General features: G+C 34.3%; 1 protein-coding gene across 3 annotated transcripts in view; it reads right to left on the bottom strand.

Annotated features, from left to right (window-relative positions):
* The window catches only part of LOC129807711 (carbonic anhydrase-related protein 10), a 196,858-nt gene that overhangs the window by 31,214 nt on the left and 138,741 nt on the right, over positions 1-26,903 (bottom strand). For all 3 annotated transcript variants that reach the window (XM_055857160.1, XM_055857162.1, XM_055857161.1), the window contains 2 exons: positions 11,031-11,096; positions 10,861-10,957 (listed from right to left, as the gene is read on the bottom strand). In XM_055857160.1, the coding sequence (XP_055713135.1) occupies positions 10,861-10,957; positions 11,031-11,096 (163 nt within the window). The remainder of the gene's footprint in view (positions 1-10,860; positions 10,958-11,030; positions 11,097-26,903) is intronic.

The raw sequence follows: 26,903 nt of genomic DNA, 5'->3' as shown, positions 1-26,903 counted from the left end.
CTGGTTATTTATTTTTTTATTATTTTCCTGTGCAATAGTTAAAATTAATATTTGCTTATTATATATAGTATCAAAAAAGGATTAAGAAGCTAAAAATATAAAATTACTGAAATATTAGGTTTGTTAGATATTTTACCCCAATTATATACGATTATTATACCGCGTAAAAAATATTCATTCCGTATTTTTTCTGCAAATGGCGAAATTTCAAGTAAATGAAATAAAGAGGAAAATTGAAACTCTTTTTATTCGTCTTCTTTTTGCTTAAAAATTCTAATTCATGCTTTTTATGACTCAATAAAAAATATAGATTTTTTTGGGATATAATTGGAAAAATTATAAAAATAATTCCATTTTTTAAGTAGTTTTTTCCAGAGAAATCTATATTGTTCGTGTGAGGCGTAAAACTATATGATTCCTCACTTAATTCCCTATCGGAAAAGCACTGCTGCATTTTCTATATAAATATAAAAATGATTGTATTCCTGCGTAAAAGGAATCATAATTTTTCATTCATTTTGGAAGATGGAATTATTTATCGCTTGATGTGGTGCCAGGTGAATATCTATTTTGTTTGTAGAATATATTTTTCACAGCTGGCAACTCGCTGTGGAATTTATTTTGACTTTTGTGGACTGGACAGATATTGGAAAATATTTGGGGAAAAATTTCGAAATATTGTCGACAGCGATGTCGACCGTATGTCGACAGATTATTCCCCATTTTCGACAATCTGCCCAGCGTGTGCCTAGTTTTCGCCCATTTCTTGACCTCGTTTTTCGACATTTTGCCCAGTTTTTGACCAGAAATGTTTATTGGGATTGTTCTATCTGAATATTTAGTATCCATAGAAGCACTCGCAAGATACGAATAGCATTTAAAATGGAACAATTACAATATTCCTTAGAATCAAATGGAATCATATTATTCAATTTCTGTCACGCAGCCATAAATGCCAGTATAGAGTCATCTATACGACCACTAAGTCATCGGCGGTCGAGTATTTCTATTCAGCTATGTAAGACAACGTTTAAAATCCGCGGAATTTAAATACTAAAAAAAAACAAGATTCACGAATGGAATATTTGGGAATAACAGAAAACCGCATTGAATCACTAATAGATTCATAGATGTGGAATATATAAGAACCACATCGCATATGGACGGAAAATTTCGAAATTCGTTACTTCCGTATTAGTAATTTCTATCAATGTAACCTCGATCAAGGAATCCCCGTCCTGATATACTCTCAACAAGACTCTCTATACATATATTCGTCAATAAAACAAAAGCGATTACAAGAATCTTTCAGACGATTCATTAAGTTAATTTCGAATGAAACAACTCAACAACATCGAACGGATTGGTAAAGCATCGTACCGTATATGTGTAGACCAGGTGCTGACAAAAATCCCGAAAAGTCAAAATCCCGCTCGAGAGGCATCAAATGGCGATAGAGATTCTCCGAATGTGACATCCATTGTGACTGATGGGAGGTGATTCAAACCACCCCCCACTTCTGTATTTGTCCGTAGGAATTTTAACTTTTCGAGATTTTGACTTATTCGAGATTTTGATCTATTCGAAATTTTAAGGTTTTCGGGATTTCGGTGTTCAGGATTTTGTTTGTCGAGATCTTGACTTTCGAGATTTTGACTTTTGTTTAATCCAGTTCTTTAAGGTTTCTAAATTCTGTATAATTTCAATGATTTTTGAGACTATGGATTACTAGCTTTTAATATCCATTCCTAGGTCAACATTTTCTTAAGATGTTGAGCCATCTAGCTAAATGCATCAAATTTTTGGTTTACATTATATATAGTCAAACTACACTGATATTTAAGCACTCCCAGAAAACCTCTGTCTGGACCGTCTTGACTAGTGCAGTATTTCATGAGATAAATGATATAATTCTTCCAAGTTTCATTACTTAATTTTTTTATTATAATGCAATTATTGTAATTGTGATGAAAATCTTAAGTCAGAGATGTAACTATACCTTCATCAACATACTTCCTTGAAAATCACTTTCCAAAATACTAAAGGAGAATTATGTCTGCTTCACACTGATGTCCTACATCTTGTCAAACATAACTATCCTTTTTATCCTCTTGATGACACAAATAAATAAATGATGCAACTGTAGACACCTTCACATAAATAGCGCAAAAAAGGATTCAAGCCATCCATTTGGCAGCGGAATAGTTAACTTAAGATGTATAAATTTGATAGACTTTATTTGGATATAAGGAACACTTCTGTATAAATATAAAGTACAATAGAACAATAATAAGAAGACTAGTACTAAGAACTTTAGATTGTGATTTGATGGAAACTCTTGCACTAATTTCCTATGCGTATTTACATTAAAATGGAAACCCTCGTTTAGATTCATTTAAAATTTTAGGTTCACATAAGTTTCATAGGAAAAATTGGAATCTTGCAGCGCATCTTTCAACTTCCTCGCAGTGAACAATCCGTGGAAACCGATGTTCACTCACTGAATTACTTTATTTGCTATAAGCAAGAAGAGCACCATCCAAGAAACCTCATGGTCATGGGAATGCTACATTAGGATTGGTTAGTTCGTGCATCGACTGGATAGATAATTGTTAAAGGAGACGTACATGAAGGATGTTTAAGGACCATTTTTTCCAACTTGCATTGCAATAACCTTAAGAAAGCATTACAATCTAGGAGATCTCTTCGATAAGTAACTTCAAAAAATGCATAATTTTAAAGATACTGTCTCATATTACTATTACTACCAAGGTATATACAAGTACATACCTTATCTACTAAACTGAAGTTTGAGTGTCATATTTTTAGCCTAAATAATTTTATTAGTATTCAAATTTTTATATTGAATATTGAAATATTCAATATTTAATAGAGAATTAATGCACAACTCATTTATCTTAGCTAAAAGAGAAAAAATATATCGAGAAAAATTAAAAATGAGAATGTTATAACAAATTGAAAGTTCTTTTATCTGATGTAATAAATTACAAAAATATCGAGTAGATTGCTGTTCAATGTAATTGGCAAAAATGTGATATTTTCAATCGGAGGCGGAGATTTTCTGTCAAACTTAATAAGCAAACATAATAAATGATACCATTACATGTAATAAAATGCTTCAGTTTCAAGAGAGCCCTATATAAGGAGCACCTTACTCTAAATTAATTTACAACATTTACGGTTACTAAGTATAATAGAATTGGAGTCTAATCAGTGCTTTTTTGAAATGAAAATTTTGCTGTGTTTCATTATTTTTTTATTCTTTGTTAAGGGCCAATGTTTGGCTCCCAAAAGTGATAAGAAAAACAAATTATTGGAATTTGAATTTGGAAATCCATTATCGAAAATGATTGCATCAATCATTATTGCTTTCTACAGTGAATCTTGCCCTGAAGTTTCAATTGTCAGAGCTTCAGAAGATCGTGAGAGCGAGATAATCCAATTAGCAGTTATCAATGAGGTCCTTTATGAAACTAGCAATCGGACCCTTGTTCGATTGGAAGATTCTCCTTCGAATTTGCCACAAAATATGACTCGGGCTTACAATCTGTTTTTTATTGACTCCTATCAATCATTCAGGTAAAGTTTTACTAGATGAATAGTCGAAAATACCCATGCTTTGTACGATTCCAAGCTTCATAATAACTAAATTTTTCCTGTTTCTCAATAAAGGTGACTTATCGAACCCATATTTAAAGACTAGGAGAAAGTACCTAGTTTTTAAAAATATAGGGTAAAGTGGTATAAGTTGGACAGTGGTGCAAATTGGACAATGGTACAATTTGGACAGGGCTTTTTGTCTTGATAAATTTAGTACTTCATTTTTATTTGTATATTTTTAATACTTTAGTTTTATAATTTGGTTCCTTGTGCTTAGAAAGAAATTTTGTACTGTATTTATCAAGAAAAACACCATGTCCAGCTTGTACCGGCGAATTGTCCAACATGTAACACTAATTCCAAATTATATCACTTTACCCTATTGTTTAGTCATACTTGTTCAGAAACATAAAAAAATTTAGTCATTGTGAAGCTTGGGATCGTACGAAGCATGGGCACTAGGCACTTCCCCCTATCAGGTTAAATGCAAAATTCTTTTATTGTAGGAAAATAATCTTCAGGAATACAACTAAAGCTTTCAATTACATGGGATACTACACAATAGTTTTAACGAGTGTTCCCAAAAATTATGTGGAAGTTGTTACAAAAATATTTGAAGATTGTTGGAGGTTGTACATAATCAATGTGAATGTTGTGACTCATGATCCTCATAATCCTAAAATATCTTATATGCTGACCTACTTCCCCTATACTCCTAGTCACTGTGGTCAAGTTAATCCTGTCATCACTGCTGTTATCAGAGAAAATATCGGCGTCAGTCATGCGAAAATTTTTCCAGAAAAGGTCAGCAATTTCTACGGATGCAAACTTACTGTAGGAACCTTTCAGGTTCCTCCTTACATAATTTTAAAACAGCAGGAGGATGGGAGATATATTTTAGATGGATTTGAGGGAGTTATAAGCAGAGTCCTCAGTCAGCGTTTGAATTTCACATTGATAGCAAAGTTATCCAAAGGACGTTGGGGACATTTCAACTGGGAGAATTCAACAGGGGCCAAATTGCAGGTAATATCCTAAAGTCTCTTATTGACATAGGAGAATGTAGGCATGGCTCATACACAGTTGAGCCTTCAAACGATGCTAATTTTCATTTTGGTTACAAAGAGCTAGGTCGCTATTTCTCAGCATTAAGATAATTATGAACCGCAGAGACAAGATGAGGAACGGTAAGTCAGCTTTTTGCAGACAAAGAGAAAATTCGCATCATTTAAAGGTTCATTGTGTGCGAACCATGCATACATTCCCATATCCAATGAAGGTATTTTTCAATTCAGCTCTTCAGAGGAGAAGTCAACTTTACCGTAGGAAGATTCTCTGCTTCTTTGGGCATAAACGATTCACTGCTTTATACATTTGGACACTATACGACGTACTTGACCCTAATTATTCCACCAGGAAGACCTCTAACTTCTATGGAAAAGCTTTTCTTTCCATTCGATCTCAATACCTGGTGTTGTGTGGCTCTATGCTTCATTGTATCTGCAATTGTCGTAACTGTAGCCAAGTACGTCTTACCTCATAGAAGGGCCTTTGTCTTTGGTCGAGCAAACCACTACCCTTTCATCAACACGATTGACGTTTTTCTGGGAGCATCGATTCATAGAACTCCTGGGAGGAACTTTGCTCGTTTCTTGCTATTAGTGTGGATTGTGATGAGCCTTGTCCTCAGGAGTAGCTATCAAGGAGCTCTATTCCGATTCCTAACATGTCAGAATAACGTATCACTTGTGGACACCTTGCCGAAGTTGGCTAAGGAAGGCTTTAAGATCTACGGGCAAGAGGGAATAGCTACATTTTTGAGCTCCCTGGCAGATTACGGATTGACCTATAATATCATAGATGCAGATGAAGTGGATACATTCAGATTGAAGACCTTAGATAGTAATTTCAAGGGCGCTTTTGCAGGAACGTTAACTACCGTGGCACATTTAAATGAGAAATTTTCTAGTCAAAATATTCGCTTCCGGACGATCAGCGAGAACATAGTACCCTACTATATATCAATGGCCATGAGACCATACTCTTATTTAAAGGAACCTTTTGAAAAAGAACTTGAACGTTACCGTGAAAGCGGTCTTATAAAGTACTGGGTGTCAAAGTTCCACAATGAGCGCTATCTCAAAGATGATTCTAACCAAGAAATCCCTCGACCATTAACCTTCAATCAACTAAATGGAATATTCTTATTGTATCTAATCCTAATGACTTTCAGTTTCTTTGTTTTTCTTCTAGAGTTGCTTTCAAAAAAATCCCGACTTCTGAGGAGATTATTCAATTTTCTAAATTGATTTTTTAAATAGCTTCAAAGCAATTTATTAAAAAATCATACACACATAATCAAGCTAATATGTTACGTGATTTATGCACAGCAAAAACTATTTATAAAATCAAATGGATACATCACAAATCAAAAGTGCTTTTCTGTGTTTAGAATCATTAGAAAAATGCATTTTGGTATCGGTGTATTTTTCCTTGCAATAAAAACTTCTATAGAAGGAAGCAATGAAAAAAAAATCACTAAAGTGGTATATGTAGTTTTTACAATCCTTAATGATCAGCTAACTAATGAAATCTGATAGAATTTTTGCGTGAGACTATATAAAGGGAAGCCCTGCATTCTACCACATCATTGATAATTTTAAATAAATGTGCTTTAGTATTTTGTCGGAGCTTTCAGTATGCAATTAAAACTGTGTTACATTTTTAGTTTAATATTATTGTTGAAGAATGGTTGTATAATTTGTCAAAGTGGCAATAAGAGCCAATATTTAGAAGTTAAATTTGGAAATTCCCTGTCGCAAATAACTTCACGGATCATAATCGAATTTTATAGTGTGAAATCACCTGAAGTTTTGATTATAAATACGTCTGAAAATCATAAAAGTAATGTAAACCAATTAGGGATCATCAATGAGGTCCTGTATGCAACGAAAGGTCGAACACTTGTTCAATTGGCGGAGGATCATTCAAAATTGCTAAGAAATGTTTCGCAATTTTACAATATTTTATTCATTGATTCCTACAAGTCCTTCAGGTAAGTCCGAAAGTGTGCTAAATTAAAAAGAACTAAACTTATGAATTATATTTTTTTCCGTAGTAAAATCCTGCACGGTAACCTGTCCAGTACTTTCAACTTCATGGGATACTACACAATCGTTATGACGAATGTTCATAACAATTCTCTGGATGTAGTCACCAGGATCCTTAAGGATTGTTGGGAGTTGTACATTGTCAACGTGCATGTTGTAACTTACGATACATATAGCCTACATAGGGCTTTGATGTATACATACTTCCCCTACACTCCAAATCACTGTGGCCTGGTTAAGCCTGTAATAACTGGAATTTTTGAGGAAAATACCTTCGTGAGCGACGTCGAAATCTTCCCAAGCAAGGTCTCCAACTTTCACGGATGCAACCTAACTGTTGGGACCTTTAATGTCCCCCCTTATGTGATCCTGAAGAAACAAGAGGACGGGGAGCATTTCTTAGATGGATTCGAGGGTATCATGATCAGAATCCTTAGTAAACGACTCAACTTCTCTATGATAGTAAAGCAACCAAAAGGACGTTGGGGGAACTTCAATTTTGAGAATTCAACAGGCGCCAAATTATTGGTAAGTTTAGATAAATTTCAAGGGCTAAAAAAACTCGTTTGTAATGAACTATGCACTGAGAGAAATCCGAAAAAGTTAAAATAACATTCCGGAAATGTTAATTTTACCCTGCAGTTTTGGTGCGAAATCGGTGTAAATATTACCCTTTTTATGTGTATAGGGGTAAAAGTTACCCTTTTTCATGTTAATTTTACCCTTAAAAAGGTGTAAAATTAGCATTAAAAAATGTTGATATATTTTTACACCTAAAAAGTGTTAAAATCCTGAGGAAAAAAAGTTAATTGCACCCTCTTTTTTCAATCAAAAGTTGACTGATTGGCGCCGATCTATTGTCAAAATCTGACAGATTGGCGTCATTCTCTTGTCAAAAGTTGACAGATTGGAGTCATTCTGTTCTTAGAAGATAGCCAATTGCTATCCTCCCGTTATTTCAAGTTGACAAATTGACGTTAATTTTTTGTAAAAAGTTAACAAATTGCTGTCGAATTATTGTCAGATGTTAACAAATTTCTACACATTGACCCCGTTATGTTATCAAAAAATTACAAATCGCTACAGCTCTGTTATTAAAAGATGACATATTGCAGTAGATCTATTGTTAAAAGCTTACAGACTGGCGCCGTTCTGTTGTTACAAAAAACTATCTTTTATTTATTAAAACTTCAGAAATTGGAGTTGATCTGTTGTCAAAAATAAACAAATTGCTCCCAATCTGTTTTCAAAATGTAACAGAAAGGCGCCATTCTGTTGTCAAAATATAACAAATTGTTACCCTTCTGTCATTAAAAATTGCAATATTTGGCGTTGATCTTCTGTCAAAGGTTATATAATTGTTGTTGATCTCTTGTCAAAAACTGACACATTGGCGCCATTCAGTCAAAAGACAACAAATTTCTGCCGATGTATTGTCAAAATCTGAAAAATTGGCGCCGTTCTGTTTCCATTTTTTTTTTAAAGAAATGCTACCGTTCTGTTATTAAAACATGACAGATCGGCGTCGATCTACTATCAAAACTTAAAAGACTGACGCCATTCTGTTGTCAAAGTTGACAGATTGGTGCTAATATTGTTAAAATATAACAAATTGCTACTTTTCTGTTATATAAATTTGACAGATTGGAGCCATTCTGTTGTCAAAATTTAACAAATTGTTACCCTTCTGTCATTAAAAATTGCAATATTTGGCGTTGATCTTCTGTCAAAGGTTATATAATTGTTGTTGATCTCTTGTCAAAAACTGACACATTGGCGCCATTCAGTCAAAAGACAACAAATTTCTGCCGATGTATTGTCAAAATCTGAAAAATTGGCGCCGTTCTGTTTCCATTTTTTTTTAAAGAAATGCTACCGTTCTGTTATTAAAACATGACAGATCGGCGTCGATCTACTATCAAAACTTAAAAGACTGACGCCATTCTGTTGTCAAAGTTGACAGATTGGTGCTAATATTGTTAAAATATAACAAATTGCTACTTTTCTGTTATATAAATTTGACAGATTGGAGCCATTCTGTTGTCAAAATTTAACAAATTGTTACCCTTCTGTTATTTAAAATTGCAATATTTGGCGTCGATCTTCTGTTAAAGGTTATATAATTGTTGCCAATCTCTTGTCAAAAACTGACAGATTGGCGCCATTCTGTCAAAAGTCAACAAATTGCTGCCGATGTATTGTCAAAATCTTACAAATTGGCGTCGTTTTATTTCCATTTTTTTTAATGCTACCGTTCTCTTATTAAAACTTGAGAGATCGGCGTCTATCTGCTGTCAAAACATAAAAGATTGACGCCATTCTGTTGTCAAAGTTGACAGATTGGTGCTAATATGTTGTTAAAATATAACAAATTTCTACCTTTCTGTTATAAAAATTTGACTGATTGGCATCGGTCTATTGTTAAAGGGTATCAAATTAATGCTGAATGTATTGTGGTATAATAGTTAATTGAATACATTTGGTTAATTGTAGAAAATTCTTTGCAGCTCTACAGAGGAGAAGTCAACTTTACATTAGGAGGATTTTCCCTTGCATTTAGCCTAAATGATTCTCTACTGTACACCGCAGCGCATTTGACAACGCATCTAACAGTTATGATTCCTCCTGGTAGACCCCTAACTCCAATAGAGAAGCTTTTCTTGCCATTTGATCTCAATACCTGGAGTTGTTTATCTGTATGTTTTATCGTATCTGCAATTGTTGTATCTGTAACGAAGTTTATAATGCCTCAAAGGAGGGATTTCATCTTTGGCCGAGCAAATAACTCCCCTTTCATCAATGCAATCAACGTTTTTCTTGGAGGATCTCTGTATGATACTCCAAGGAGAAACTTTGCTCGCTTCTTGCTGATGCTGTGGATTCTATTGAGCCTTGTACTCAGGAGCAGCTACCAAGGTGCCCTATTCAAATTTCTAAAGTCACAAAATAACGTCTCAGTTGTGGATACTTTACCAAAGATGCTGAAGAATGGTTTTAAGATTTACGGAGTTGAAGAAATGTCTGTATATTTCACATTGATGAAGGACTATGGATCTATGTATGAAGTTATCAATTCAAAAGACACGGATGCATACAGATTCAAGACACTAGACAGCAGCTTCAAAGGAGGTGTTGCGGTAACTATAACGACTGTAGCACGTTTAAATGACAACTTTTTTGGTCAAAATATTCGGTTTCGGACAATCAAAGAGAAAGTTGCTCCGGTATTTATATCAATTGGCCTTAGACCGCACTCTTATCTGAAGCATCCGTTTGAAACAGAACTGCAGATTTATAAGGAAAGTGGTCTAATTGATCAGTGGTTGTCAAAATTCTACAATCCCCGAAGCCTTAAAGTTATACCAGATCAGAACATTCCTCAACCATTAACGCTACATCAACTGAGTGGAATATTTGTGGTTTACCTAATCCTAATAACTCTTAGCTTCTTGATTTTCCTCCTTGAAGTTCTTTCAAAGAAATCCCAGGTTTTTGAGGTATTGTGCAATTTTCTAAATTGATTCCTGTCACGGATTTTGAATTTCATCCAAATCACTATGGATTTGTGGGTGGAGAAGTTGTTGTTGAATCCTAAATGTGTTTTTTTTTCTCTTAAAATAATCCGATTATCCGTGACTACGGCCATTTATGAATAATTCCTCCCCTGGTATAGAAATTCAGGATGAGCTCTCGCAAGGTGACTAAATTCTAATTATGATGCTATCGTATTTTATAATTTATATGGAATAAATTTTCTTTAAATTTAAATTAACTGTGTCGTTTAAATTATTTATGAATGTCTATTGATAAATTGTGTATTGAGTTTACTTTAAAGCTTTCATTCAAGGAGTTTAAAGCCCTTCAAAGTTTCCCCTTTATGAATCGGATTTTCCATTGAGAACCAAACGAGGAAAAACAACAAGAAATCAATCATAATTCCGCTATATTTTGACGAATAACCCCAAACATTATCCTCTTTAGGGAATTTGTTTGTATTTTCATAAAAATATTTTTGACGGGGCTGCAAAAAAAAAACCCTCGTATTTATCATGGTGGAAAAATCTGTGCCTGAGATAAAATATTGAAATAACATTTATACGCTTGGATGGAGGATTAAACATACACCTACCTTTGTATAAAACTTTATTAAATGTACTTGTTATTATTCTAAGTTCAGGATTGGGCGTATCACCAATTTGGACCATCAGTGAAATTCCGACAATTCCCTAGAAAGAGATTTATCATCCAAGAGATTAATTAGAACATCTAGAAAAGGAGGTAATTTTATGAAAATCTTACTTGAGATTTATGTTGTGCCTCTGACATATTGCGATACAATTCCTTGTTGAATCCATACAACTGAATCTGCAAAGAGATGCAATAAAATGAAAGGGTTATTTTATTGAACATGCGAAAATTAAAGTTTCCCTTAATATATTCCACAAAATCGACCACACTATGAGGAATGCCACGAAATAGCGGACAAGAGTTCTGAACAGAATTAAAGCCATTCCCAACTGAAGTCATTCGCTGTGATTTCCCTGCATTTCTACCATTTACTCCCAAAGCATACATTCCACTCCCCCAGTTTTTGAGCCCCATCGAGAGCCTGAATTGCTCATCTCGGGTTTTAGGATGGGTTGTGGCACATTGTGAAAAGCTTTAGAGAGTAGGAGAACTAGAGGATGAAACATTTTAGCGGACTATAAAATTAATTTTACCCCTACTATCTTCAAACTACACAAAAGAGAACATTTGCACCCCATTCCACGAGAGATGAAATAGAAAAAGCTCCACTGCAATTGGGTACTTTTGCACAAGCTTTTCTGACGCATCAAAACACAATTGTTTTAGATAGAATGTTTGCATTGCACCGTGTAAATATTTTATATATATATATATATCTATTAGGTATTCTTTTTATTGTTATGCTTTTCAACTTTTAAATTAGCGCTATTGTTATTTGGGTAATTTACTAATTGCAAAAGCACCTAAACCACTTTTACCCTCAGGGAGTGAATAAGTATGTTTTTGGTGAATGAATCGTTAGTTGCGTTAGTTGCAGATAGGCCAATTAGTGCTGATAAGTATCCATGATCAACTGTCCGTGTTGATTAGTCTCAAGGATCGGCTGATTGCGTAGATCAGTCTCCATGATTGATTGACCTTGTCGATATATTGCCAGGATCGTCTGACCACGTCGATCAATCTCTGTAATTGGCTGATCGTGTAGATCCGTCTCAATGACGGGCTGATCGATATCAATAAGTCTCCATTGTTGACTGCCCATGTTGATCAGTCTTCGTGTCGATATGTCTCCATGATCGGCTGATCGGATTGAACAGCCTTCTTATCGATTGGTCGGTACCGATCAGTCTTTATGGTTAACTGACCCCATCGATCGGTTTGCATGATCGGCCGATCCCGTGCGTAGATTAATCTCCTTGATTAACTGACCTTGTCGATTAGTCTGGATGATCAATTGACCTCATAGATCAGTTTTCATGATCAGATGATCGCATTGATTAATCTCCATGATCGACTAATCGACGGAGTACGTCGACCACGAAGACTCACCTCGTCGATCAGTCTTCCTGATCGGCTGATTCCACCAATCAGACTTCATGAGTGACTCGCTACGTCAATGAGTTTCTATCAATCTACATGATTAGCTCCACAATCCGTCTCCATATTCGGGTTGTCGGTGCCTTAGTCATCATGGTTAACTGACTCCATCGATCGGATTGCATGATCGGCTGATCGTGTTGATTAATCTCCGTGATCAATTGACCTTGTCGATGAATCTTGATCAATTGACCTCATCGATTAGTTTTCATGATCAACTGATCGCATTGATCAATCTCCATGATCAACTGATCGGTGCCGATAAGTCTTCATGGTTGACTAACCTCGTCGATCAGTTTTCTTGATCGGTCGATGAGTCTCTATGAACAGTTGATCTCGTCGATCAATCTACATGATCGGCTGCTCACAGTGATTAATCTGATTGTCTGACCGCGTTAATCAGTCTCCATAATGAGTTGTCGGTGCCTATAAGACTTCATGGTCGCGTCACCCCATCGAGTAGTCTCCATGATCGGCTGATTACATAGATGAATCTTTATGACCGATTGACCTTATTGATTAGTAACTATGAACGGTTGATCTCGTCAAACAGTCTTTATGATCAATTGACCGCGTTGATAAATCTCCATGATCGGATTACCCTGTCGATCTACCTCCATGATCAATTAACCGCGTTGATCAGTATCTATTATCAGCTGACCGCGAGGATCAGTCTCTATGATTGGTTGAACACGTCGATCAGTTCCCATAATAAACCGTGAATTGCAGAACTTGCACCCTGATCATCATCATCATCATTATAGGCTTCTCGGGCGCCCGGCGACCAGGGAAATATACACATACGCTGATCACTATATACTCTGTATGCTAACACTTTTTTCACGATTCACATTAGAAAAAATTAATTAAAATATGTTAAATTGTACTTTCTGCTATATAAACATTTAAATTTTGATTTACTCAAGAAAAAACTCCGGACTTGGCTCACAAAAAAAAACAATTTAAATAGACTTATGTATATACCATATAGCTTCCCATTAATTAATTTTGATTTATTTTCAAACTTGATGAGAAATCACAATTTTATGCTTATTTCAAAATATGCTAAGAAATTTTTCTGGGCCTAGTTCAGCTTTTGGTTCTTAAGTAAATCAATGCCAGAGATTTCCATAATTAAAATCCTAAAATAGCAAATTTTTATTACATATTAGCCATGATTAAAGTAAATCGTCATAATATTTTAATGTACAGTGTAATAGCGGGATGACAATATGTGTTCTATTTTAACAATATTATCTTTGATAAATTATGTGAATAAATTTTCGTTTCCAATTGCTTTGTAATAATAAATTTTCAAAACATTATTTGTTAACTAGTTAAATAGTCAAAAGGTCATTTATTATTGCTAGATTACTACTGATTAGTCAATTAATTATTTATAGAGTCATTTGGCAGTTTAAAGGATATTTTGAAGCCCATAAATCTCCTTGTCGAAAGATAAATTGCCGTTTGTATGTTTCAGTTTAACATAAGCAATATGACACTTTTCAGAAGTGATTAAGGTTCAAAGCCTTTTCAACCATATCTTCTTATCATTAAATATTCTTCTTATGCTTAGGAATAACACAAAATTGAAATCATCTTCGAAAATGTTCAAAAAGTTTAGGTCATAATGTTAGCCAAGACACAAAAAATTGTGCTATAAAAATCAATTTTAAACAATTAAATGAATAAAATGCTATAAAATGATTCTAAGGTTTTTTATATTTCTAACATAAAATCTCTTTAGTTTGTAGAGAAATATAAGGAGGAGGTAGTGAAATGAAAGTATTCAAAACAAAGTTAAAAGTTTTAGGAATGCATCAAATTGAGAATATTATAATACCATAAAAATATAACACTGCAAACTCAGAAAAATGGTTCCTATAGCAACCTGTCCCGAATTTGGTAGAGTTGTATATTTAATTGTAGTTAAAAAGATAACGTCAGAAAAGACGAGTTTTAATAAGATGAATTATCGTGCACAAGTTTTTATGGCATAATTTATGTGTCTTCGCTAATATCATAATATGGGAGAGCACTAAAGGGAGTGCATTATTCGTAATATCTCTATTTTTGGTTATAAACATGTTTTAACACCTCGCATTTTAAGGATATTTTGGCAGGATTTTCATATTTATGAAGTTCAGAAAAATATACGTATGAAAAAGTTTTGCAGGTTCGTAATGTTGCAGCTGAGTAAACGTTGATTTCTTTTCTACACTGAGAAAAAAAAGAGGCTACGATTAACTTTTTTTCGTCATAACTTCAACACTTTTCAGGTGTAAAAATATATCAACATTTTTTATTGTTAATATTACACTTTTTGAGGGTAAAATCAATATGAAAAAGGGTAACTTTAACCTATAATGTACCTAAAAAGGGTAATATTTACACCGATTTCGGATCAATACTGCAGGGTAAAATTAACATTTCCGGAATTCTATTTTGACTTTTTCGGATTTCTCCTAGTGTATTATTTATCAGAAAGCGATGTAAATATTATGCTTTTTAGGTGTATTATGGGTTAAAGTTACCCTTTTTTATGTTGATTTTCTATTTAAAAAGGTGTGAAATTAACATTAAAAAATGTTGATATATTTTTACACATAAAAAGTGTTAAAGTTACGTGGAAAAAAAGTTAATCGCATCTTCCTTTTTTTCTCAGTGTAGGCCTTTTTTCCTGGGTCCAAAAGCAAAAATAAAAAAAAAAAATGGGCCTGGAATAACAATTTTGATGTGTAATTTTTATGCATTTTTTACATTTCAAGTGTCTTTTCGTAAAAAAAAAATTATAAGTTATGAAGGGTTTATCAGGGTTAATATTTACCATGATAACGTTTCACTCGAAAGGGGTGATTTTTTTGGGCGGAGAGGAAAATTCATGAAAATTACCATCTTCACACCTCAGAAAAATTGAGCGTTGCAGCTTTGCAAAAACATCTCTCAATATTATTTATCAAAGACTGAGGATTCCTCATTGTTTTGGGTCATACTGGTGTACGCTGTCCTGAAATAAATGACTCATCCAGAGATTCCATTAAATAAGTTCATTAGAAAATTGGGATATTGAGCATTTTTCGCGAAAAACTCCAAGAAAAAACGCAATATTACAGCAAATTGAGATTTCATCAGATGTTTTTGTTTTGCTTCTGTCCATTTAAATATTAAGTGATATTATTAATTAAATATTACATTGCCCATGCGGTGCGTTTTGACCATTTCTCATTTTATTTCAAATTCAGAGTCAATCAAGTGTCAGAGAAAATCTAAGGATTACGTTGGTGTTATTATGACAGCATCACATCCAACTAAATGTCAAAATACAGTGAAAAAATGTTTTGTAAGTGTCATAAAATTATATGTTATAAAAATATCATAAAATAGATTTTAAAACGCATAATACCTCTTAAAAATGGTTAAAGCATGTAGATGAAAGTTCCATCTAATTATGATGTGCAAATTTTTGTGTCTGGTGTAATCTTTTCGGTGAAAATGAGACGTACATAAGTGGAAAAATTTCGTACGAAGCTGAGCAAACTACGGAAACTATGTAAAAAAACGCCACTAAATTTTAATTTTCCTTCAAAAGAAAATCTAAGGAATACCAGATATTTTGTGAAGTGGAATATAAATTGATTCGGTTTGTTTGGCATTCAGTAAAAAATCTTAAATCTTTAACATCATATTCCGCACAAAGCTACACAACCTCCCCCTAATGTATTTCGTCTGCCCGTTTGTCTGCTGTGAGGAAAGCTAGAGACCAAACTGGTGGAGATAGTGACTAGCAGTTTTTAAGGACTCTCCCATAAGTCGTCCTTCGTATAATTAACAAGATCATAATTTCCTTGTCAATTCCACTAGTTGGAACTTTTCGGAAAACTAAAACGCTTTTCCATCTATTTTATAGGGGGAGGCAGGGCTACATTCAACTGATACTAATTTGAAAATAGTAGTCTTTCGTATTTAAGGGAAGCTGGACCTAGCTTTAATTTAATTTGGATTCATAATCCTTTTGCTTTTTTAATTTACACAGCATTTACTTTTTAAATTTAAATAGCTTTCCCAATATAGTCCCACTTTCCCTAATCTATTTTTATGGCATATTTTTTTCAGTGGTCTGAACGCAATGCGAAGGTCAATGGACTTATTAATCAACAAAACAGTGAGGTCGCATAATAAAAATAACTTTAAATTCCAATCAATAAATTTCAGTAGAATTTGGGGATTGTGAACTATTACACATTGACTCATTGTCAGACTACTTCAACCTAATTTAAAATAACTGGGTCAGTATATTGCAATGGACTACAAAAAACTTAAATATTAGAAGTATAATATTTAACAAAAAAATTTTAACTCGCAATTGACATGAATTGTAAACAATAAATTTCTGTAGGCCGAAAGATACATTTCCCTGATACCTAGGGTAAAGTGGTGCAAGTTGGACCATGATAAAAGTTGGACAATGGTACAAGTTGAACAGAGCTTTTTTCTTGATAAATTTAGTAGGGTAAATTAAGCTAATTCAAAACCTGCTCCAAATGGAATAGCTACTCCAATTGGAAACGTCTTTGTTTTCTTGATAAATACTGTACTAAATTACTATATTTATGTATGTTCTATACCACAGTTTCATTATTTAGTTAATTTTGCTCCAGATAAAGCGAAAATCCATTCCAATTCACATATTTTAATTTCTCAGAAAAATTAAAAGTGTACCTTTTCACCATTGAATTTTTCATCGATCGACCATGTTTTCCAATGAAAAACACAATGAAATGACTGTTGTTTATTCGTTTTGTTTAACATTTATGTCATATTACTGGCTAATTTTAGTTAAATTAAGTGCTAATCTTTATTGTTAACGATACGTGAAATTGTCAAATGAAATAATTACCTATTTTGTGAACAAAAAGGGTTTTTCTGAAGTGTTTGCAAATGCTTCAATAGGAAACCTCGAAAATATGAATTTTTTTGGAGCGATTTTCCTTTTGCTTTAGATAGAAAGGAGAAAAAACAGGAATAAGTACAAACCCTGCACTCAAGAGCAACTCAAGAAGGTTTTGGAAGCCTTTAGTCGCGAATTCACTTACACTGTTTGTCTCCAATTAAAAACTTTCCCTTGTCTCCATTTGGATTAATTTGTTCCCAATAGAAGCATTTTACACTCGTGCATTTTTCTTGTATTTTAGAAGTTTTCAAATTATATCTAAGGAATTTTCACTAAACAGTAACATTCTAGAAGAGTCAAGGAGCAAGTTTATGTAATTCTCTTCAGAAAAAAATATGAACTTAATGTGTTGAATCTTCTGTCAAAGTTAAAGTGTCTGGAAATGGTTTTGAATTAGGACATTTACCCTACTTCATTTTTATTTGTATATTTTTAATGCTCAGCGCACAATAGCTTTTGTTTTGTAAACATGTTTTTGACATTTCAATGAGAGTGAGTGAGATCTAGATCTAGTCATTTCGCTCATTCTCATGGGAACTTTTGAAAACATGTTTACAAACAAAAGTTATTGTGCGCTGGGCATAATGCTTTAGTTTTATTATTTGACTCCTTGTGCTTAAAAAAATGTAGTACTGTATTTATCAAGAAAAAATCCCTGTCCAAATTGTACCGGCGGATTGTCCAACTTGTAACACTATGCCAACTTGTATCACTTTACCCTATTGCTCTAACTTAAAGGAACTGTGAATTAAGTCCCATTTGAAATGCAATTTATTAGTTTTTCGTTCTTATTTTGTTATTTTATCTTGCAATATTTCCAAATTAATATTCGAAGTTCAGATTATTCTTTGCATATAGGAACTCCTTGAAGAATTTTCTGATGCATCACAAAAGCATTCCTAATCCAAATCGAGAAACTTCAATAACGACCACGAACTTCCACCCCAATCGATCAATTTCAATTGAAAGCCAGGATGGTTTGGTTGAAAAAAGACATTAGTGGATTTTGGGAAAGTGCACAAATGTATTTAAGGGGCTGAAAGCATGAAAAGTTTTCAATTTATAATCTCCCAGAAAGGAAAAGTTTTCATTTCCCGCCTCCATCCCTATGAAAACATTGATCATCGTCATGAGATATGAATTAAATAATATGTAATCTATAATTTATCGGAAAACTTTAGCATGGTTCAGAGTTTTTGGAAAATCCACCCCCAAAATACTGGTTGATGGTGAAAAGTGGCTTTTGCGGGTGGGATATTATTTGCAGAGGGCTTGAATATTGTTTGTTTATTGGACAAAATCCCCCCTAGAAGTCCTTTTATTTTGAAACGACAGCATACCTCAGGGGCAAAGGGCTGTAGGGAAAGGTCAGATGGTTGAGTGAAAGGTGGTTGGGAAATTTTGTATGTTTCAGAAGTGCAGAGACATGCAAACTTCACAGGATTATTCCACAGTGATTTCTCTATGGGTGCAAATACTGAACAATTTTCAAATGTAAATTTTGTTCGTTTTGTTGAGTGTCCAGACGGTATCTTCTTGCTCAAGTTTTTACAAAGTCCAATTAAAAGAATCCTCTAAAGTTTCGTCAGAAGTTCAAGATGAAATTGAGCTTTTACCCCATCCTAGTTGTCTTCATTTCAAACTTATGCTAATTTTTTTTAGCATTTACATATCTCTCTTTTCTGGAAATTCATGCACCGGGAAACTTTGAGCTTTTCAGCTTGAAAAGAAAAGCCTCATTTTTTAGACCGACAGAGAAACTTTTAGCTTTCTCCTTAACAAAATACTTAAAGGACATTGAAACCGGAAAGCATACAAATAAGCACTGTTAGATTTTAGGTGTTAAACTTGATTGTCTTCTTCAATTTAACCCTCTTGGTCAAAATTGTTCCTCCTCTGTCCCCCTATTCTTCCCCCAGAATACAAGACTAATAGTTCAAATGGGGTGCTAAACTTCTCTAAACCACACGATGAGGTTAGGGCTGGAAATTTGCCTTAGTTTTGATACAGCAGCATTCAATGATCCTAATTGCATTTTGATTCAATTTTAACGATCTACCCACAAAACACAGCTCATCCCCATGAAAAATTTCCAATAGCACGCGCTTTTCTCATGAGATTATAAATTTTCCAGCCTCATCTGCGACAATCTAATTACACTTTAAGGATGAATGTCGCGCGTGGAAAAACAAGAGATGCTGGGGTGAATTATGTATTTGCCAGTCTAGTGAATGCCATCCGGGAGGAATTGGTTTCTGGTCAGAAAATTTCTGTGGGTGGTGGAAAAAAACAAGAGCCTGTCGCAATTTAAACACACTTCTGCACCCGTTCCAACCCAAAAACACACTCATTTCAATTACCCCCAGTGAATTGTTGGTGCTCAACGATGATGGGGTATGGAATGTGCAGTGAAGCAATATTTGTACAACGCGCGTCAGATACCCAAACCTTTAGTACTGAAACTTTGGTGAGGTGAGAGCCTAAATGGCTGAATATCAGTAGAAGAAGTCTAACTACTCTACAGTGGTCATTTCTCCATCGATTTAGTCAAGATTAGATTTATTTGAAAGGTCTTGAAATTCTCAACACGAATGCATCGTTTCAAACCCGTTCAAACCATTTATCAATGACTTCAACAGGACATGGAAATTCTGCCTTCTCGTCCTTTAGACCATAAATTAGGCTCTCTGACTTACTTATAGCAGACTAAATGTTCAATATCATTAAATTTCGTCAGTATTACATCGTTTGTTTAGGTAACGGTGTGAAAAATTAATACGATTGTCACATTAATTTTTTAATGTATAACGTATCTATTAATTAAAACAAATATTAAATATTAGGTGATTTATTGACACCACAAATTTAAACGCTACTTAGCAACAACTATTGTGAATCACAGTATCAGTATTGTGGATCAGTGCTAAACTCCTGCCAAGTGACATAATTCATTTGACACTCATTGGGTCAAGCCTTATAGCCAACGGCCGCGGCGATTCCCCTGGATTTCCAGCAGCCTTTTCTGCCATGTCCGCTGATTTTACCGCTAAAAATCTGCGTGGATTTCCCTGGATTTTACCGCTCAAAATCCGAGTAAGTTTCCGAGATGGAATTTGATGCTAAATTTCTTTATAGTGTTCCATGGACGTTTGTAGAACTCTGTATAGGACCATCTAATAAGAAATGTCCGCGAGTTTCCATCGACTTTTCTCTGCCGAATATTTCCACGTCTTTTCACATGGATTATTAGCGGTATAATCACCAGTCAGCATTCTAAAAATTTGGAAAAATCCTCTTTATTTCCACGAAATTCTCCGTGGAAATTTCCATGCAACGGCCTTAGAGGCTTCCGTGGTTTAATATTACGGAATTTCACGACTTTTCCAGTGGATTTTTTTTATATTTTCCTTGAAAATAATTCATAAAATTGATTAAAACTGGCGTGGAATTTTCATAGAGAATTTGCACAAAAAAAAACATCCACAAATAAATGGACGATCAGTGGCAATTAGCAACTTGGAACTTGGAGAGTATTCATCTATCAGACGAACACTCATTTGTTCTACTTTTGAATTGAAAATATTGCTACCATATCGTTCATTTCAGTATGTCTAGCTCGCAAGAATTATAGCGTTAGGGCGACAAATAATTGCGGAATTTTTGCGTTTACTACCATGGAGTCTTGGCCGGAAAGATACCAGAAAATATACTCGGAATATTCAATTGAAATTTTGTTTCAATCGCCATGGAATGCTCTTAGATAATTGCAAGAAAATACTTTCTAATTTTTTTCAAGGAAATCCACGCGAAAAAAAGCTGATAACTCCGTAGAATTTCCAGCGGAATATTAGCGTTTATTTCCCCGGAAGCTCACGCGGAAAAATAGGAGATAAATTCCATGGATTTTTCCGTTACTGTGAAACTTTGCGGCCGATCGGCTACAGGGAGTAGTAGGGGAAAGTGCTCTCCCTTCGAACGTTCATGCCTGCGAATAATGCGAATTTTCTTTTAGTTTTCCTAAGAAAATTACACATTTCTATTAAATATTGTTAGCGCAATATTGATAATTCCGTGATAATTTAGTGTAAATCTTTTATGAAAAACAAAGGAAATTCACATTATTAGAAGGGAGAGCACTTTTCCATACAGTACTCTCTTTATAATGTAAGTATCCCGGGTTCAAATCCCCTTTGAACCACCAGAAATTTTTTGCCGTTAAGTGTGCATGAATGACATCCAGTGAACCTCACTATACTTGATCCCACGGTGCATAGTACTTAAAGCGTGTATACGAAAAATTTTGGTCAACATTTGATTTTGTTTTTATCATCAGTGTTCTTTGAAGAGAATTTAATTAGCTTTCTTTTGGTGAAAATCCTGTTAAAAAATATTGAGTTTTGGCTGAGTAATTGCAAAAAGATGGAGACCATACGAAGATTAAAAGTTGACAATTATCTCAAGAATCCAAAAGCGAGCTATCCTGAAGTCGTGAGATTGATCGGGAAATGAGTCACTCTACTGTTCGGAAGATTGTAATTCGGTTCTAGAAACTCAAGACTGGTCCTCAGAATTCAGGAGGAAGTAGCTGAATGCCTGGAATCGAGGACAAGAGGATGAAAAAGAAAGCGCTTGAGCTTTTCGAGAAGCAACTCAATCTTTCCATGTGAGATGTTGGCAAAGAAATGGGAATATATTGGAGCTTAGTCCATAAAATCAAGAGGAGGAATGGTTTGAAATCCTACAAAGCTCATTTTGCTCCTTATCGGACCGACAAACAGTATTAAAGTGCTAAAAAAAGGTCACAGAAACTCAACGATCAGCTTTTCAGAGGATTCCAAGGCTATGGGAAAGATGTTTAACTCGTCCTGCACTCCAGAAGATTGAGAAATACTCCGAAATTTTTAAGACAAAAGTCAGGAAAAAGGGTCAGACAGCCGAAAACTTACTGGAATAAATTACTCAGAATAAATTTATCTGACATCAAGAAACTAAATATTTCCTGTTAGTTGATAAGTTAAAATCTTGATTAATAAACACGTATATGAACAGTGGATTTATTGTTGCCTTAAACATAAACTTACTTTATGACACGAAACGCGATGTAAAATTCGCCGAAAAATGATTTTTTTTGTATAAAAATCTTTCCAAAAAATCTATCTTTTTTCAAAAATCCTTTATTCATGTACTAATTTAACACATCAGATAAATTCAGGTGTCACAAATGGAATAAAATATGATCCTCAGACCTAAGGTTCAGCCATATGACTTAAAACTTCTTAAATCTAGGCAAGATTTGTGCGAAAATTTTGACATTATGTCAACTGATTTATCATATTTTGAAAATTTACTGAAATTACTCTGTAATTAGGTATTGTAAGCATTCGGGAACCAAAAATCTAATCTGAAACCTATGTAAAGGCCCAAATAGACTCAGACCCCAGAATACTTTAAGAAATTTAAATATTTAAATATTAAAGAAATTTGTGTAAAGGACATGTAGTCAATGATCTCAGCCCTGGCATGAGTGTATGACAGTTTGGGATAAAGCTTTAGTGCCAAATTTTACTGGCTTAACATTCTCGATCAGGTCTATTTGAACCCTAAGATTGATAACTTTAAACAAAACCTCTACTAACATTCAAGACAGGAATTAAAAAAATAAATAAAAATGACCACTAAACAACAAAAAATGATAATAATTAATGTCAAATGACTCTAAGTATTAAAAACGTATCCCGATTTACCTGGAGTATTAATATGTATGTTTTTTTTGTTTAATTTGGTTTATTTCTGGGTTAAATTAGCATTTTGAAAAGATAGTATTAAATAACTTCAAAGGTGACACAAGATGTGAAAAAAATTGGAATTGAATAGAAACTTTTTTCGTTTTACGGTATTATTCTTAATATTTAGGAAGGTTATGCCTTAGACAGACATATGGCTTAATTCGAGAGACGTGGGAAACTTATACAAATGGAGTCTGTTCATTATTTTGATTACAATTACGCTCAAACGTCTCTCAGCTTAAGCCGTAGGTGTGTCCAACACATTACCTAAATGCGAAAGCAGGCATAGCTTCAAAGTTTGTTGAGACAGTTCAGAATAAATTTGATCTTATTCGGTTGATGTGTTATTGTAATAATAAAAAAATCCCAAAAAAAAGCATTGAATGAATACCCAACCTTATAGTATCTGAGATAGAAATCCGAGAACGATAATTTGTTTCGACCGTGTCTTGGATGTTTTCAGAAAGTGGAATTTCGGTCTTCTTTACATATTCCTCTCCTTATTATCTTTTTGCCATCGTTTTGATCCTATTGGGACCTTCGGACTATTTACTTTTCGAATACGAAAGTAGTGATTTAAAATCAAAAACAACCGATTATTGTTCTCTCAAAATTTTGATGTCCTAAAGAAGGTCCCATAGGACCGAAACATTTGAAAAATAAAATAAAGAGAGGGACAAGTAAATAAGACCGAAATTCCACTTTCTGAAAACATTTAAGTCCGAGAATTTCGCAAAACTGAGACGTTTTGCCATTCGTTTTTAGAGTATTACACTCGGTAATACTATTATTATTAATCGTGTTGTCGAAGAATCTAAGAATATGCTGATCGTGGATCGCCCAGGAACGTCTTCCTTAAGGTGAATGCTTCTTCCGTGCTCTTCAAGTTTTTTGGGCAAAGGCGGTGCATGTTATTACGTTCCTATCACATGTGAAAATTTCTTTTACTGACATTCTGTTGCTTTGCACCAGGCGGGACTCGAGCTCACTACTGTGACAGTCGAGCCAGAGATCACACCGCCCAAGACTCAACGGTCTTGCATATTGCGCCACTGAGATCCCCCTTGGTAATACTAATCCCTATTCAATCTCTATTCACTTATCTCTATTCAATATGCATTAAACTTGCAAAAGATTCAAATTTATAGTTTGAGTTTTATAATAGTTTGTTCAATATTTAGCCAAATGTATATTTTGTGCTAAATGCAGGCTTTTCTGGGTAAAAGCTCGCCATTTGCGGATTTACCGGCTCCCACCTTCTGGACATTCACATAAAACGCACCAGATCACTGCTGTTGACAATATCCATGTACAGGAAGTGAGTGGTTGGGTCACACTGTTGGGAATTCCATTAAAAAGAGCTTCGGCACACAATCGTTTAAATGGATTACCATCAGCACAAAATGGATACAAGAGAGTGCTGGGGGTCATCATCATCACCATCTCTCTGCGCTATTTGAATTTTCAACTCCAGCTATTTCGTGGATGCAGATGCAGAATATGACGGAATTTTTAAACATTTTTACCCCCATCAGACCCCCAGGTCATTTTTTTTGTATGCTCTGGATGCATTTTATGGGGCTAGTGCGAGGGTTAATTGTCGAAAATAACGCAGAACAAAAATTAGGTTGCTGTACACAAAAAGGCCAAGTGGGAATTCAACCATGAAATTTGTCACCGGGAAATTAGATCAGTCATTCGAGAAGTAGATGAATAATTGAACTGAGATGAATAAATGGAATTGTTTTAGAAATTTGACATGTGATGAGTTTATAGAAATTTTAATGATGGTTAAAATAAAGAAACTCACCTAAAAATGAGCAATTTAAAATGATAGGATTTTCATCAAAGCGATTCGACTATAAAAAAGCATAGCTTCAGATACTTAAGGTAGGAAATAGGTATTTATTTGACAATATAAACGTAAAGTATTCTGATGAATCTTATAAATATAGATAAAACAACAATTTGAAGTAAGTTAAAATTAAAACAATGGCTTTACGATATCGGTGATAGATGGCTTAATATGAATAAATCTCAACTCCTGTTAAACCTTAATAAGAGGAAATTGAGGGAAATTACAGAATTATACACAGGATACTGGCTGAATTCGCATCGTACAATGTTAAATGGAGAAGTCATCTCTGATTGTATTGGTTGTGGGGATGATTTTGAAACCATAGAAGAGATCCTTTGGTACTGTTCCATATATCCATTAAAAAAAAGTAGAACTGCAGGTACCTTCGACACACTTACGACTTAAGCCGAGAGACGACTTAACGTAATTATAACCAAAATAATAATTTGACTGTATTCTCATTAGTTTTCCACTAACTAAGCCATTTTTCAGCTTAAGCCGAGAGGCGGATTAATCAGAAACTGATGGAAATCTAACCTGATCATTAATTTGATAACAATTACGTTAAGCCGTCTCGCGGTCTACGACGTAAATGTGTCTAGGGCATAAGATGCCAAAAGTGAAATATGTAGATTTTAAATCACTATTAATAAAGTTAGTTCTTTAGTTCTGAAAATTTTCTAATGGACACAAAAGCTTATCCCGGCCAATTTTCTGTACATAACTGGGACCCAACTCTGTGCCTCTATCCAAACCTAGCCCCTGTCTAAAGTTTTCTTTTATATGTTGCTTTTTGAAGCCAACTCATAAATTGCTTCCAAACTCAGCTTACACTTTGAGTTGCGAAAAACTTTTTAGATGGAAACATAGAATATTTGTCCCTCTTTACAAGGCACTGAGTCCTGTGTACAAGGCACATCTCAATTGTAACATATGTCGTGTAACGGTTACGAGTGCTGAAAAATTTCCATACAAATCTATATGTGAATGTGAGAAAGTGGCTTCAACTTTGAACGCCACTTCGTAAGGGTAGATCCAAACCCTTTAAGTCTATCGATTAACTGACAGTACCTCTCGTCCGAGAAGTTTCCAGACTGGATATTAAATTTGTTTTAGATATTTTTGCCTAGGTCTATCTCAAAATCGATGTCCCTCTATAATGGCTACGGAAGCAAAGTACATTGTAAAATTAAAGCTTAAGCCCCAATACAGCTTAAGGATTTAAGTTCGCGCTCCGAGGGTGACTTTGCACCCTAGCTTTTCGAAAGCTTCTCTTTGATTCAAGCACTTAAGGATGATCTTTAGACCATTCTTAAGTCCTCTTATGGACTCTGACCCATCCTTAAGTGATAGAATTAAGGGAAGTTCAGCAAAAGTTGGGATCACAGTCATCCGAATCTACGGTATAATAAGAAATTATCAAGTAAAGGTTATAATATGTCCAGAGTTCCCAAATTATTGAAAAACTTCACGAGAACCGGCTTGTGTTATTCATTTATAAAAATTATTTCAGACCTAGAGTTTAGACATATAGCGTAACTTCTCAAATTTCTTTTAATGTAAAATTTTCGGAAAAGATTGACTAAAGATTGAATATTAAAGGCAAATGATCCACTAGATCTTGAAAAACATTTTTTTTTTTGTTATTTAGGATTTAGGACTCTTCGGCAAGTAAACTAAATCTCCAGTTTTAAACCCGTATAAGGGCTTTGACAGACCTGAGGATTAGCCGAGAGACGGCTTAGCATTGTATATTCGAAATAATGGTTGAACTTCATTTCCATCATTTTCCACTAAGTCGTCTCTCGGCTTAAGTCGTAAGTGTGTCTAGGGCATTAGGTAGAGGAACCAAGCGAGGAAGCATTTAGTGACAATGCTCTATTATATGTCATCCCTATTAAAATTAGTAGTATGATATATTTTTTAATGTTTTGACACTTTAGAATTGC

The sequence above is a fragment of the Phlebotomus papatasi genome, chromosome 3, assembly GCF_024763615.1.
Source record: "Phlebotomus papatasi isolate M1 chromosome 3, Ppap_2.1, whole genome shotgun sequence".
NCBI lineage: Eukaryota > Metazoa > Arthropoda > Insecta > Diptera > Psychodidae > Phlebotomus > Phlebotomus papatasi.
The sequence above is the reverse complement of the archived record's forward strand: the minus strand, read 5'-3'. Positions and strand labels throughout refer to the sequence as shown.